General features: G+C 35.1%; 1 protein-coding gene across 1 annotated transcript in view; it reads right to left on the bottom strand.

The window, feature by feature from the left end:
• The window catches only part of COL24A1 (collagen type XXIV alpha 1 chain), a 322594-nt gene that overhangs the window by 23894 nt on the left and 281905 nt on the right, over nucleotides 1-16795 (bottom strand). The window contains exons 51-52 of the mRNA XM_006149476.1: nucleotides 14341-14394; nucleotides 10135-10170 (exon numbers count right to left, since the gene is read on the bottom strand). Coding sequence (XP_006149538.1) covers nucleotides 10135-10170; nucleotides 14341-14394 — 90 coding nt within the window. The remainder of the gene's footprint in view (nucleotides 1-10134; nucleotides 10171-14340; nucleotides 14395-16795) is intronic.

Here is a 16795-nt window from a genome sequence, read left to right as displayed (position 1 = left end):
TGATGGGATATCCTTTGTAGGTAACTTGACGTTTCTCTCTTGCCAGTCTTAGTATCTTTTCTTTGTCTGTGGTTTTGGTCAATCTGGTTATAATGTGTCTCAGAGAAGATCTTCTTGGGTTGATTCTATTTGGGGTCCTTTGTATTTCTTGGGACTGGATCTTTGAATGCCTCTCTAAGTTGGGAAAGTTTTCTTCCAGGATTTCATGGAATAGATTGTCAATGCCCTTAAGAATCTCTTTCCTTTCTGGAATACAATTATACAGATGACTGGACGTTTAATAGCATCTAGTATTTCTCGTATATTACTCTCATTTTTGGGGGCAATTTTCTCAGTCTTTGTGGTGGATTTTTCTAGGCCAGCGATTCTATCTTCTACATCTGAGATTAAATTTTCAGATGATCTAGTCTGCTTTTAATACTTTCAAGGGAGGTTTTGACTTCCTGTATTATAGTCTTCATCTCTAACAGGTCCATTTGATTCTTTATAGTGTGAATTTCCAATTTTAGATCTTGCAAGAATTTCCTCATCTCCTGAAGCTCATCAGCTTCTTTCCCCTGCCTCTTCGGCAGTTCATTGTCTCTTTTCTCTTTGATCTCTATGAGCTTTGTCACCATGAAAATTCTGAATTCTTTATCTGACATTTCTATGAATTTCATCATACTATCTGAGGATGAAGAGGAATTATTATTTTTCCTTGGAGGAGAGGTATTTTTCTTGTTTTTCCATATTTATTGTGACCCTGAAGTGATTTCTAGTCATCTGATGGATGGTGCATTTCTCCCTAACTCTTGACGTTCAATCTGAGCATTCAGAGGCATGCAGAACGAGGTGATCTGCAATCTCTCTTACGTTCCATTTTCACTCTTTGTGCATCAGAATCAGTGGGAATAGTGTAATATTCTGACCCTAATTGTATTCAGATGTTTAGATCCTGTGCACTTGGGTGTGTAGGAGCTGAGAAGCCAGTGAATAAAGAAAAAGGAAAAGAATTAGAGAAGTGGAAAGAAGAGGAAAATATAAAATAAAAAGAAGAAAAAAGATTGTCAAAAATCTTTAGATTTTAATTTTAAAAGTGAAAACTGAATTGAGAAAACTTAATCTTAAAAAATTAAAATAAAAAAATGAAAAGACGTAGTGAGACAGAGAGAGACAAGAGAGAAATGGAGGAAAGGAGGCAAGCAGTACTACCCACTAGAAATGAGTGTGGAGTGGGAAGTCTCGACAGAAAAATCTTCATTTTAAGTCCCTGAAAGCAATATTTCACAGCTGAAGTTCAGGATCCATGTGAAGATGGGCCTGGATTTGTGCCTTTCTAGAAATGAGTGTCGAGGGCAGTATAAACTTCTTAATAGGGAATAGCCACCATTTATTCAGACCTTACTATGTATCAAATTATTTGCTACATTTCCAGCTTACAGTTAAGAAAATGGAATGTATAAGGCCCCTTATTGGCTGGTTACTTAATTCAAAAATACACGTTCTCAGTCACTGTGAGCCACTGCCTCTTCTTCAAGTCTGGTTCTCACTTTTCTTTTTCATTCACTTTCCCCAACAGATCTATACATCATCTGTAACTGCTTGTGGATCTCTGAATCTTCCCTGTTCTTTTGCACATGCATTCTTTTGCACATGCTACTTCCTTGACCAGGAGTGTTCCTGTATCTGCTAAAGACCATACCTATCCTAATATTTCTTTAATACTCACTCTGTTTCTTCCATTCTTAGCAAGCATGCTACTTCCCCCACCCTCTAATCCCCTCTGGCTAAACTAAAAACTTTTTTTTTTTCCTGCATTCCATAGAACATAACACACTGGAAAGTCCCTAAGGGCCCTTAAAGTGTCTTAGTCATTTTTTCATTTTATGAAATAAGAATATTTCTCAATACACAGTAGGCATTCAGTAATTATATTGAGTAATTAAGTAAATGAATAAATCATGTTAAAATTAATCAGCATTTAGATATCAGACAAGTTGAAACATATATAATAAAATGTCAAAAGCAACACGAAAAATGTCAATATTTTTCTAAGTGAAAATGAAACAACAGTAATCGCTACTAATAATGCTTAGAGGCCTGGTTACATCTGCTCAAAATTAACTTACTTGATGGCCAATTAAATATTAAGACTACACTGAGTCAGACTCAGAGCACAGCTAAAAGATGGTAAAACAAAATTTATCTTCAACTCTTGAATAATGTTGGTACTATGCTTGACTTAGTACTAAGTATCTTTTATTGCCAAAGATGTTTTGCATCTGGAGAAAGAAGGGGAACACACGCACACAGGTTGGGAATTTCAAACCTGATGTCTATATAGATGTAAGGGGAATGTGTACTTAATATGTACTTGATTCTAACTGTTCTGTGACAACCAGCACAAACACGTAACTCAAAATGGGTTGAGTATGTCAACGCCAGGCCTGCTGGACATTTTTTAGTTTGCATAGTTTATGATTATAATTTTAAGCAGAGAATGTACAAAACTGGTATCTCAGAAGCTGCACGGTAAGTAACATAAATGTCATGTTGAAGATAGCCTTTTAAATATACAGAGGCCCTGAGTGATTTTGGTTGTGTAAGTTCCTCCATTCTGTATCAACATTGTAAAAATAATAAATGGTTGTGATATTTCACCCCATTGAGCATATTTCTGACATTTGCAAAATCTCACTGATTCTTTGGTACAAAATGCATATTCTATCTTTGACTTTGAAATAACAACTTATCATAGAAGAATGAAGAAACTATTTCTACTGCTGATTTTATTGAGTTAATTTCAACTTGTTACTCAGAACAAATCATATCACCACAAACATAACCAAACAAAATACTTAAAAACCCAGAAAGACAGGGCAGGGCAACAACAACAGAACAACTACATAAAACAGGGAAAACAGCCAAGAAAAACAAAATGTGATTCCAACAATATAACACTTTAGTAGTTCTTTTTTATTCCTCTAGCTACACATCCATTAAGGAGAAATGACTCACTGTCTTTATAGACTACATAAAGCAGTTTATTTATTTATTTTTTAAAACTATGATTGTCTACCTAATTTCCTAAAGGGGGACAACATTATTGTTAATGTTTTTTTGACTGTAGTGAAAGCACTGCCTTTGAAAACAGAGGCTCTCTCTACCTAGTGCCAGATCTATAAGTCCAAAAGTAATGTGTTATCATCATTAGACTAAAAATATGGGTAAGTTTTGAGCCTGAGTATGGTAGTCTTTCTCTTTCTATGAATTCCTTTGTCATCTCCTTCCTTTGTGCAAATACAGCCTTGATATAGTTTCATGGTCTTTACTTTAGGCTGGCTCAGTGGCACACAGCTTCCGTTTTCTCATTTATTGAGGAGTTTCCACTGTAGGTTGTTTAGCAAGATTCCTAGTTTCTACCTAGTAGATGCCACTAGCCACTCTCCTCTTTTCCCCAGTTGTGAGAACTAAAAATGTCTCAAGACATTCCCAAATGTCTCTTGGAAATTAAAGCAAATGGTTCCTGGTTGAGAACCACTGGTTTAGAGGGTTTAATTGAGAGTTTAGTACTATTAAATATGATTTATTAGACAGTACTATAATTAAGATGGAATCAGTAAGTTACAAGGCATAGGGTTTGCCTGCAAATCTGAAACTTCTTCAACCTATCATGTAGATAGATGGCTGGACTACTCTTGTTATAGGTGGGGGATAGGTATATACCGTCTTCCTCACCAGTTGCTTCTGATTCTTGTTTTCTGCTCTACACTGTGGTTGTAGGAAAGCACAATCACATGGGAACTGGGAGATGTGGCTCTGATCTTGTCTTTGTAACTAATTTGCTGTATGTTCTTAAGTGAGTAGCTATATATTTGGATTTCATATATTTTGATTGTACTATAACAGGTTTGGTGAGGATGATCTCCAAGGTAGGTTCACTTTAGAACTGTGAGTTTTTAATCTTTTATCAATTTTCCTCCTCATGTTTTATATGTGGAAAAAGATGAACACATGTATACAGGTTGGGAGTTTCAAATTTGATTTCTGAATAGATGTAAGGAAAATATATATTTAAAAGAGTTTGACAACTTTTCATTTGAACAAATTATACTATCTATGGATTTTTAAAGGGTATGTGTATGTATGTATGTATGTGTGTGTATATATATATATATATATGCCTTAAATTCTTAATCTGTTAATAAATAAGGACATTTTCTGATATCATAGTTTTTCCTTATAATGCTTAATTCACCCTTCATTCCTTTAAACTATAAGTATATAAAATAATTCTGCTAATCGAGAATTATGAAGACACATTTTAACTTAAAAGTCATGTTTAAGTAAACTTCCATGGGATTCTTTTTACCATTTTAGTAATTTTCATAAATTGGATGATATAAAAACTAAGCAGCTAATCTAAAATTTCATATTAAGATTGTTCTCCATATTCCTTCTGCTTCTATGGAATTAAGTTATATGTTCCAAGTTGTGATATTTTGTTAAAGTTTTTTTTTTTCACATGATTAACACTAGGAGATTATTTCTGCTATGAGTTAAATTAAAAAAAATTTTTTACTAACTATATCCTATTACTTCTAGGATTTCTCTTTGTATTACTATAAAATTATTCAATCATGTTCTAAAAGTATTTGGGCATTCGTAAAACCAGAATATTTTTTGTAAGCTTCCAAGATTTAATTTGCCAATAACATGACAGTTTCAAAGTAGGGGGAGAAGAGAGTATCCTACATGCTGTCTGCTAGATTTTCTTAGGATGCTATAACACTGGTTCTGTTTAGAAAATAAACATAAATACATGGACTCATTTTAAAAACTAGTCTATATGTAAGTAGACAAGGAATAACAATAGACTAAAGAGGAAAGAAACAGTTCCATACATGGCAATACAGCAAAAGCTTTCTCAGTGGTGGAAAGGACCTATTTGAGATCAATACTAGTGTTTAAAATGACAAATTGTAGAAGATATGAAGCTTTCTAACCAAGAAACACAAGTTTATATAATGGGAGTAATTTTATAAGTTGTGTAGTGAGCTGTAACCTCCTTTGCATTTTGTTAAATTCACTGAATTATGCTTTGACTGAGGTATAACATCTGGTAACAAAAGTATACTTTTATAAATTCTTCCACTAGCTTTAAAAATGAGACTGAGAAAGTTTAATAGATTGTTGTGAATCTGATCTTTATATAATAAGTTAAATGCCTTATTTGTTTCAATATAATAGATCTTAGCTAATAACATTCATTTCCAAAAATGTTCCATTTATTGATATTTTCTGAGGCTAATCTCCATGAGGATATTATACTCTGAAACACAGTAACCAATTAGAAGTCTTAGCCACTCAATTATTTAAACCATCCTTTTAAAGAAAAAAAAAAATCTAGCCCAGCTGCAGTGGCATGAGTCTATAGCTAAATAGGTAGGCCAGGTTCAATTACTGGACCAACCTAAACAGGGGGAGTATAGGTCCATGGGCCTGTAACAGTAGCTAAGAGGCTGAGGCAGAGAATTGAGACATGGTAAGAACCTGTCAAAAATAAACAAAACCAAAAATAAACAAACTAAACCTGTAGGATGTACTGAAACTGTCCTAATAAAAATTTAAGAGACATTTTTGGTCCAGATAGTGGCATGGTGGTTAAGGTGGCTAGATACCACATGGCTGACTGTGAATTTGTGTACTAGACTTGGCAGTTTGAAAAATATGTCTGAGCATGAGCATGGGTGCCAAAAATCCCAGTAAGAGATTGGAGGGAAAGGGACTGTGTTGTGGTCATCCCCCTGGAGAATGATTTCTCACTCCCCTACCCCCACATCTCTCTCCTGCAAACACATGTCCTATAGCAAAACTAAAAAACGAAAAACAAACAAACAAACAAACAAAAAAGGGATGTTGCCAAGCTTTTCCATAGACAGGACAAAAGGTTTAATGACACATTTTGTGGATATTAAGGTCATTGCAGAATGATTTCTAGCAATTAAAAAATTACCTTTATATAGCTCCTTCCACTATAATGGAATCAAAAGGAAAGAGGTGATAAAAGGATCTTTAGTGCCAGTTATTAAACAATAAAAGCAGAATAATCTCATAAATCTAATGTGCCAGTTAATCCTTTTTCAGCAGCTAAGTGAATTGCTCACACTAAACACCATTGTGTCAATTCATCCTCTTACTTGGATACTAAGAATTGCTCTTACTTATGAAGAGAACTATGGTCACCTAGAGAACAAAAGACCAGTAAGTATGTTGGTTCAGGAAATGCTGTTTAACAGGCTAGATTTGGAAATAACTTTTAATTTTTAATTTTAGGGAATGGTATTTATTTATTTATAATTGATTTTTAAGCATTACCTACAACATGGTAGATACTGTTCTAGACACTAATAACCAATGTACCAGACAAAGTTTCCTGCTTTGAAGATGTTTACATTTTAGCAGAGACAGAAAACAATTTCAGATAGTGCTAAATGATACAAAGAAAACAAAGCAGAATATTGTGAAAGAGAATGACCAAGAGTAATAAGATCCAGTGGCTAGGGGAAGGTTTTCTAAGATATGTGAGCTGAGATCTGTATTGAGACAAAACCTGCCATCTGAAGCGTAGGTACGAAAATTTAACAAGTAAAAGGAAGGCATATTTTAAAGAACAGAAAGGCTGTATAGATGGCATAGGGAAAGCGGTACATCATGTGACTGGAGAGGCAAATGAGCTAGTTCATGGAGGGCCTTAGAAATCAAGGTAAGAAGTTCAGACCTTAGGGTACTAGGAGGTTTTAAAACCTTTATGTATCCTTGAACAAGATCATGCTCATTGCTGGTATGGAGAGTGAACTCTAGTGGATAAAGTAAAAGCACTGAAAAGATTAGAGTCCAAGGGAAATATGATAATCTGCACCAGAGGACCTGCGATAAAGAATGATCATGAAGAAGGCTGAGAGAAGTCATGGATTCGGAATACTATTATTACACTTAGAGCTGATGGGAATTCACTTCTATTTTAAAGAACTCTTTTTTTATAGTCTATGCCTTTATTATTGATAGTTCTTTTGCAGGGGGTTTATTCTTTATTTTTAGAAAAATTTTAAGCTTTTTAAATCTTTCGATTTAATTTTATTTATTTATTTATTTTGATTTGACAAGAGAGGAGTAAAGTGAAAAGGTAAACTGCCAGTTTGGGACTCAAATCGTGGTCAGCCATGTGGGAGGCCAGAGCCTAAACCACCATGCCACCTGCTGGCCCCTATTTATTTATTTATTTATTTTTATGTAGAATTACCGACACTCAGATCTGGTAGGGCCTGTGATAGAATCTCCTCTAATTCTCTACCCATTGCATGAATTCTGGCCCAGTAATTCAGAGAGAGGGTCATTAGGTTTTTAGTAACAGGTGCTTACTATTTTGAAAAACTATTTCACGCAGTAGCTCATTACATTAGACAGCTTGTTATTAGACTGAGCTGAAGTCAGTCACAGTATTCCCTTCATTTGATAAATATGCACTTACTGTGTGCTAATTATGTGCCGGCTTTTTGACAGGCTAAGGATTAGGTGGTATCAAATATATTTCATGCCTCATTGAGCACAGAAACTGAATTCAATAAGTAAAATATTTAAATTTTATCCCCTATAATTAATCATATCCATCCTCTTTTCCATAATAAAAAAAAAACTTTCAAATATCTGAAGACAGCCATCATGTCACTCATATCCCAAATCTTCTCTAATTTGTTTACCAATAACTTATTAAATATTATTTAAATGCCAGCTATAAGACTGGTGCAGTATGGTGTTGGGCAGACAGCATTAAAATAGTAGTAACCACAATAGATAAAATGTTTGTGTCATGGAGCCTTTGTTCTAGTGAGGGGAGATGTAAGAAACATAAATCCAAATAAATATGCAATATGTCAGGTGGGAAGGATACAGGTTAAGAAAGATCAAGGGTCTCAGGGGAGTGGGGGCATTGCTATTTCATGTAAGCTAGTCAGGAAAAGCCTCTTTGATAAGAGCACATTTAAGTAAAGAACAGATGCCAGGCACTGTTCTGGGCCCCGCGCGCAGGGTATTATGTGCAGGGGCAGGAGGGGACGAGATGGAAATGTCAAGTCTACTCTGAACAAGTAAACTTTAAGTCAAAACCTCACGATGAGTAGGAACTAGAACCATAAAGACTGTGGTAGAGAAACAGTAGGTGCAAATGCCAGGAAGTGAGGAGCGAGTAAGAAGAACAAGGAGAGGGAGGTGCTTCAGCTGCAGGGTCTGACAGAGGCTAAATACGCCAGACATTTTAACTGATCTTGTCAGGATCTGGGTCCCAGATCCTCTGGTAATCTAAAAATGCCCTTTTCTGAATGTGCTTTATTGTTGTGCATGTTTCTCTTTGGGGATGGCTTGACGGGCCACCCGCTTTATTCTGGTTAGCTGTATTTCCATGACTACAATCTGACGCTGTAGTCATAATCCACTGAGTTTGTAATCCATCAGAACCACTTAAAGGTTTTTTTTTTTTTTTTTTATACCCCCACTTGAAATGCTCGTGACACTGTCATAAGGACTGAAGTTTCTGAGTCCTGATGAAAGTTTATGTTCTAGCCTCAGTATTTGGAGAGGAAAACTGGAGGAAGGCATGCAGAGCCAGAGAGGTGGGAAATGGGCCAATTTCAAGCCTCCCCTTTTTTCCTTTTTTCCCCTTTCCCTTCCCATTCTTCCTGGGCGTGATGGCTTCACTGTGTGCATGTTCTTTATTCCTGTTACAGAAAGTCTACTGAAAAGGTGAGGGCCACATTTCTGCAAACTGAACATAACTATTTTAATTTTGTTTTGGGATTCTTAGACTATCTGAAATCATGTGATTGTCCAGCTAATTAATATACTGCAACTTTCTTCTTCTAAGTTCCAAGCATAGCCCATGGTGAGAAGCAAAATACTCAGTTGTCAACATGTAATCTCACTCCCTTTTTTCTTTTTTAAATTGCCTGAAGGCATGTGTGCTGGCCAGAGAGAAAGTCAGGGTGGAAGTAGAACATTCCACCCCCCCATTCCTACCCCCCTCCCCATCCCAAATGGGGTATGGGTATACTGTAATCCCTTTTTCTTAATTTCTCCAGTTTCCCAGGCTTTAAGGCATGCACTCACATGCACTTAGTTTGTTTTTCAAGCCACTGAAGCCAAGCCAGGACTCAAATAATAGTTGGTCACGTGGGAGCTGGCTCCTTTATGCACTAGGCTACAGGGCCGGCTTCATAATATCATTACCTATTAATCAAGACTTTATTGCTATCTTTGTTTATTCTCTTTGACCTTCTGTACTTAGCTTCACTCTTGCTCATTTGACTTGTGCCTATCCTCTGTCTATGGCTCCTGCTTTCATGAGTTCAGTATAAATCCGACACTAAATGAGATTTTAGCTGCTCTTACCACACACAAAAATGGGGTAGAGTGGGTAACTATGTAAGATGATGGTATGTTCATTTGCTTCACCATTGTAATCTTTTGCTATTTATATGTATTCCATAACATCATGTTGTAGACCTTAAATATACACAATAACAATTATTAAGAAAATTTAGCTTAGCAGAATCTGTTAGGAAATTGGCTCCTTCACAAAAAATTTTTTTTTTTTAAATTTGGAAGTATTGATATTCTAGAAATGTGAGAAATAGTGTAAAATAAGCCACTAGGTCCTGAAAGTGCTATGTACCTTTTGCCTAACCCCTTATCACTGTTTCCAGTTGGCTGAAATATGACTTCCTTCTGCTTGGCCATCTTGGTACTGACGGGACATAGTGGGCGCGCACCTAGACAGTGCGGCAGGGCTCTCCTTCCTGCTCTCATGAAGACGACCCACGCCTCCTCTCCTGACGCCTGACATTTCGCACGGTGAGCTGGGAAGAACTCGACTGCATGTTCTTAAGTAGGTTTGGGGCTTATCAAATTTGACTGTAATATACCTCTTAGAGTAATTCTACTTCCTGACAAGCGTAACTTTATTTTTATAGCTTATGATGAATTTTTATTCCACGAATATCAGAGACACACTAATGAACAACTCTAATAAAGTCCTCGCCTTCGTAGATTTTATACACTATTGACAAGGAATATTATAATCACAAATTTACATAAACTTACAGGTTCACCTCTAAAGCCTTTTTCACCTCTGGGTCCCTAAAAGGGGGGAAAAAAGAGGTTAGTTCAATGTTATTGATAGTTATCTATTAAATGTAGTTGAGGTTGTACAGAGAAACACAACAATTTATGTCTCTTTTGTCTTGTAAGACTTTGTTAACTTATATAAATTCTCTTTTTCTTTTTCTAAGACAGCAAAATAAAACCAATGCCTGTTGATGCACCATGCTGTTTGTTTTGCTATCCCTAGTTCTACCTTCAAGTGAGACTCAAATAACAAGCTACTTACTAACTTAAGTCAAACCAGCTGATCTGAAAATCATATACTAACTTCTAATTTTGTTTCCCTCAGTCTTAAAAAATCTGTTTCTAGAATGGTTTCCTCCATCTCTTTCATTTTTTTCTGTTCCTCTCATTTGAGCTACATTCCATACATTTTATTTGTTGTATACATTTTCACTCAGTTCAAAATCTTTTCTGACTTTTTTGAGACTTTTTTGATTAATGAACTATTTAGAAATGTTTAGTTTTATTTATTTATTTTCCAACAAAAACTTTACTTGGTTCATTCAGAAAACAATGGCAAAATAAATTGAATCACCAATTTGACCAAATATGAATCCTTTCTATCTATGGACTTCCTTTTTTTTTTTTTTAAAAGAACTAATTATTTAATTTTATTTATTTATTATTATTTTTTTAATTCACCAGCGATAGAGAAAGAGAGAGAGTGAAAATAAGAAAGCAAGATGCTAGGGTTCATGCTTGAACCATAGTTAGCCATGTGGGAGTGTCCTGCCCTTTAACCACCATGCCATCTGCTGGCCCCTCTACCTCTAAACTCTCTATAATGTAATATAGTTTTCCTTACTGTAATAGCAAATTTGATTCCCTCTTTATTATTTGCAACCAAACAATCATCCTGATACAACATTTTAAAAGTATATATATATTTTTTACATGATAAAAGGGGAGAGAGAGAAAGACAGTATCTCTAACAGGGTCTTTTTATTTTTTTGGAAAGGCTTTGCTATAGGGTACGTGCGCTCACCAGAGAGAGACAGAGAGACAGAAAGCGAGAAAACACCCCCCAAGGGGGATGGCCATGCCACAATCCCTTCTCCTCCATTCTCCTCTCAGGATCTTGGGCATGGATGCACACGCACCCGGCATAAGTATAAGCCACTGGGTCCGGGACTTGAACCGTGGTCAACTACATGGGAGTTCAGTGACATAGCCATTACGCTAACTGCTGGTCCCCCCCAACAGGATCTTAATACCATGATCCGCCCCAGTCTTCAGTCTGCTTCAGATCATGGACAAGGATGTTCCTGGCAAACTCAGGGAGGTCTCTGGACTTGAAAAAGGAATCTTTCCATGTGGGGCTGCCTTGAAGAGTATTATGGTTTATACTGTGCCACTCTCTAGCCCCCCAATTTTTGTTATTATTAAATTTCTGTAAATTCTTATATTTAATTTTGGGTGCTATTCTGTTGCACTGATCTGTTTAAAGTTTATTCATTTATTTTTTCTTTCATGAGAGAGCTAAAGAGATCCCTGACAAGGGATGAACTATGCCTTGATGCCTCTTGCCTTCCAGCCAGCCAGGATCAGGGCAAACCCACATGTGCACCTGGCATGCTCAAATCTACCTGGGAACCAAATCCAATGTCTCTTTAATTTTTAAAAAAATTTATTCATTTGTGTAAAAATCATTTATTTCTTTGTACTACCATAGTGGTATTTATAATGAATTTTTAATATTGTTTACTTTTTCAAAAATGCAAGCCCCATACAATCCATCGCTTTTTTTTTTCCACAATGATTTTGCCATTTTCAAATGTTTATTCTTTCATTGTGAGCTTTTCTTCTTAGAATGGAAAAAATCTGATGTGCATGCTGAATATTATAAGAGCGTACAAGAACAATCTAGAAATAATACACAGTAAGATATTTTAATTGGACCATTTCTTTATCACATTTTCCTTGACCAATTAATATTTCACATTTTTGTCAGAGGAGAACAATCATTGTATAATCAGAACAGTAAATTTCCCTCAGCTTGTTGAAGAACCACCCACTGAACTATGAGAGTTCTCCCACTTAGCAATTCTATATAACTCTGAGTGGCAAATGCTGAAAGTATATAGAAATGCTGAGTTATACATTTATTTATTTTATTAAAAATCCAATAACTTTGGTGGTCTAAATTCATCAAAGAGAATAGTCACACTTACTAAGTGATACTTTCCATTTTTTATTTCATTTTTTCGGAGAGGTTTTAGCTATAGGGCGCATGAGCTCGCCAGAAAGACAAAAAGACAGAAACAGAAAGCAAGAAATCACTCCCTGGGGGGATGACCGGGCTGCAATCCTTTCTCCTCCATTCTCCCCTTGGGCACACACGCATATGCGCCTGGGTGAGTTTAAGCCACCAGGTCTGGGACTCAAACTGTGGTTGACTACATGGGAGTCCAGCTACATAGCCATTACGTCAACTGCTGGTCCCCATTTTTTATATTTTTAAAGTCTATGTATCTATACATAATACTTTTCAGATGATTCAAAATATTGATTCCCTGCAGAGAATGGATTATTTTTCTTCAAGCCTCAATTTGACCCTTATACTGTGCTGCTTCTCTTATTCATTTATACTATTATCAATATTGTAAAACTTTCCCATGACCATCTTTCCAATCATTCTCTTATTTCTCTGTTTTATTTAATAGCCAAATTTCTTTTTTTCTTTTTTTTTTTTTTTTGCTTTTATCTGACTTTATTTTATGCTGACTTTATTCCCATGTCATGAGCCTTTGTTTCTTCAGTTTCTTCTGGGATATCTTTTTTTTCTGTGCAGCCTCCTCTTCTGGTTTAGGAACAATTTGCTCCTTTTCAGTGAGGATCATCTCTATGTGGTGGGGGAGCTCAGGTATGGGTGAATTTGCGTGTGAGCTCTTCATGTACAATGGCGCATCTTGGGTGCTTTGTCACCTGAATATTATCAATGACCAGAGTCTACATCGAAACCCTTAAGTTTAGCATTATTTTTTTGCATTTTAAAACATGTGCGGCAAAAATTCAGCATTGTTTTTGGGCCACCAACCCTGTGTCTCTTTGGCCTGGGCACATTTACCAACTCCACCACTGTAATAACAAAATGGTACAGGCTGCTTTGTAAAGCGACATCTTTCAGCCCCTTGGTGGCTTTTAGAATACACATACCCTTGATGGCCTGGGCAGTTTCATGGGTGTTCTTAAAGTGAACACCATGGTTTGAACTGTTGATTTGCATGACTTTGTGGGGATCTCTGGGTCAAGTGAATAGCAAACCATTTTCAAAGATCATTTCAGGCTGCTTATAAAAAAAGCAATAGCCAAATATCTTAAAGCACTAGTAAATATGGTCTTAATTTCCTCTCCAGACCTAGCTTGAATGGGATGGAAAGATCACTGGTCTTCAAGTAAGAAACAGCACCTGTATAGTTCACTAGCTTTAGAGCCTTGAATGCCTAAGTGGGCCTCTATAAACCTTATCTGTATTCTCATCTACTAAATAGAAATAATATCTACTCTAAAAGTTTACTCTAAGAATTTGAGGGAAACTATTACTAAAACTATTACTAAATACTTTCATCTACTTCTTTACTGTAACCCATACTTCAGCTTCTACTGTAACTTTTTTTCTCAAAGATCACTGTTCATTTCTTTCTTAAAACTCTCATCTATCTAACCTTGTACTTTCTTGACTTTTTTTTTTAAGTGATTCCCACCAACTATTTATTTCCTTCATCATGAGCACTTCCAAGACTCAAATCTTGGCTGTTTGATTTCTCTTGCTATCCACATTCTTTTTGAGAAAATGGATTCATTTTTATTGCCATAGTGATCATATCTATGCTTATGATACTCCTTGCTCCTTGAATCACTTCTGTCTGCTTTTTTCATCTCTAGTTTCTCGATTCACTTTTATTTTCTTTTTTTCAACTCTAGTTTAAGTGTTTATCTCACTATTTGCACCTTTTCCATTACTTATTTAACTGTAAGTGCTCAGGAATCAACTTCTGAAAGAAAATGTGTATCTATTTTTGCCCTTTGCTTCTGAAATATCCATATTGATTCTTTGTAAATTATTCTAGAAATAGAATTAAAGAAAAAAGAAGAACATTTTTTTAAAAAGAAAGAAAAAAGACTGTATCGAAACAAACTTACAATTCTACCTGTTGGGCCTATTATACCTTCTCTGCCTAGGGGGCCAGTGTTTCCCTGTTGGGGTTAAAGAAAACAGTTAGTCATATAGTCAGTATCATTGCTTGTACCATTCAGAAAAATTCCAGAGAATTTCTTGTGCAATGGTGAAATAGATATGTCTGCATAACTGTAATTTTTATAAAAACATCTTCCAGTATTAGCATAATACTTGATTCATAATATGTGACACCATTTTGCATTTTTATTACCACTTCCTACCAGGAAAGTTACATAAGCATAATTTCTAACAAACTGATAAATCAGCACTGTGATTTTTATGTGATAACTTCAGTAATGCATTTTATGTATGTCATTACATAACAAACGAAACTACATAAAATAGAATAGAATGTTGACTAAATTCTTGAACAGATTTCTGGACAGATGTTGAAGGAACAACTATTTGAGTGACATAAAAACATGGAATAAAGAGAGCACAGAAAAGAATCAGATGACATTCTGTGTGACCACTGAAATTTCAGTTTCTTCATTTGTAAAATAGAAATAAGAAAGCCTATTTTACTATTGTGAAGATTATATATAAAAAGTGCTTTTTAACTATAAGCTATTCTTTTGATTATAGAGATAGCCTGAAAAGGATGAATTTCTCCCAAATTAGGTATGCAACCTATTATTTCTCTGGGTATACAAATGTTCTTTTTTTTTTTTTTTTTTTTGCAACTTCCACCCAGCTCTCACTGGCTACAAATTTCTTTTCTTAGTTCACACTTAATCTAGAATACATAAATGTAGTTATCTAACAGACTTTCTTTTTCCAACTCCTGTTGAGGAACAGAAAATACTCTCAATTGAGATACAGACTGAGCATTCCCTATTTCAAAAATCTGAAAACCAAAATGCTGTAAAAGCCAAAAATTTTTGAGTACCAACATGATGCCAAAAGTGGAAAATTCCACACCTGACTTCATGGGATGGGTCTCAGTCAAATTGCTGCAATACAAAAATATAGTATAAAATTACTTTCGGTCTATGTGTATAAGGTATATGAAACACATAACCATATTTTGTATGCAAATTTTGATGATCCAGTCAAATTAAGAGACTTGATTTCTTAACCTTACGTGTATCCTGCAGACCAGATTACCACAAAAATAAATGTCAAGAGTGATTTAATCTAATAAACTTCACTATGATGTAACTCTCTGAAATAATGATTTGTTAAAAGAATGAGAGGTATATGTGAACTCTAGAACAAGTAGACCAAAAGAGCAAAAAATTGTCTATATTTATCTAACTGTGGTGAAAAGATGAGGTGCTACAATTTTAATGGTGAGTACCAGTTATCCACATAAATATAACTTGAAATGGAGGGCAATTAATCCATATTTCTTACTCCAGTTAATTTTATTTAATCATCAAATATTTACTGATTTGGGGACAAGAAGTAGACACTGCGTCATTTAATATTCATTCCATATTCTAAAGTTACAATTAGCTAGCAATCTTCTAACATATAATTTGGTTAATTAGATAAGAATTCAAATTGTGACTCCTCTGTATATTAGCCATGTATGGCCTCGAGTATATTATCTTTCAGAACCTTAGTTCTCCATCTGCAGAATAGGGATGGTAGCATCTCTTATAGAATTTTTATGAGGATTAAATGAGATAATGGGAAAAAACTGGACAGTAGTACCTGCTGTAAAATTGCCTCTTGCTAAATATTAACTCATCAGGACTTTTACTTGTCTCTTATAGCGACATAATACATTTATATTTGTGTTTATAAATGAGTATTTGTGAGGTAGTTACTAGAACTTTAATGCTGAGGAACTGATAACATTTATGAACCTGCAAAGCACTACAGGCACTTATCCTGACCCACAGAGGTCTAGCTCTCTGTGAGACCTTGCTAGGCAGGTAGCCAACTTCCTTCGACAATATCAAGAAAGAGTCTAATCAATTGAAAACCTAATAAAACTTGAGAGAACAGAGTTATTCCTAATAAAACTTGAGTGAACAGAGTTATTAGTGGGAAAACTTAATATAAATAAGAATTTAAAAGCAATGTTTACTATAGATTAGCTTCACCATACAGAACATATAATAGATATTCAAGAATTAGACTTTACATAAAAGTATCAACTTTCTTTGGTTCTTCAGAAACATGAAAATGACTAATAAGTTTATACCTAAAAATATTTTTAGAAGAATCTTTAAACAAACAACTCACATGACAATATTTCTCTATGTATTAAAAGAGTTCATAATGAGAGCTAGGGAAGGAGTGTACAACTTAAAAAATTCAACTTGTCATTTGGTATTCTGTACAAGACTGATTTTCAGTTGGAAAGTTCTTTAATTTTCCTTTCTCCTACATATGAACTGCTCCCCTTCTTCCTTTTTCTGTTTTTTTTTTTTTTTTTTCCCCCACCCTTGGACTAGTCTCTGCTGT

The sequence above is a fragment of the Tupaia chinensis genome, unplaced genomic scaffold (assembly GCF_000334495.1).
Source record: "Tupaia chinensis unplaced genomic scaffold, TupChi_1.0 Scaffold000263_1, whole genome shotgun sequence".
In the NCBI taxonomy this organism is placed as follows: domain Eukaryota; kingdom Metazoa; phylum Chordata; class Mammalia; order Scandentia; family Tupaiidae; genus Tupaia; species Tupaia belangeri.
Note: the sequence above shows the minus strand (reverse complement) of the source record. Positions and strands in the feature narration are given on the sequence as shown.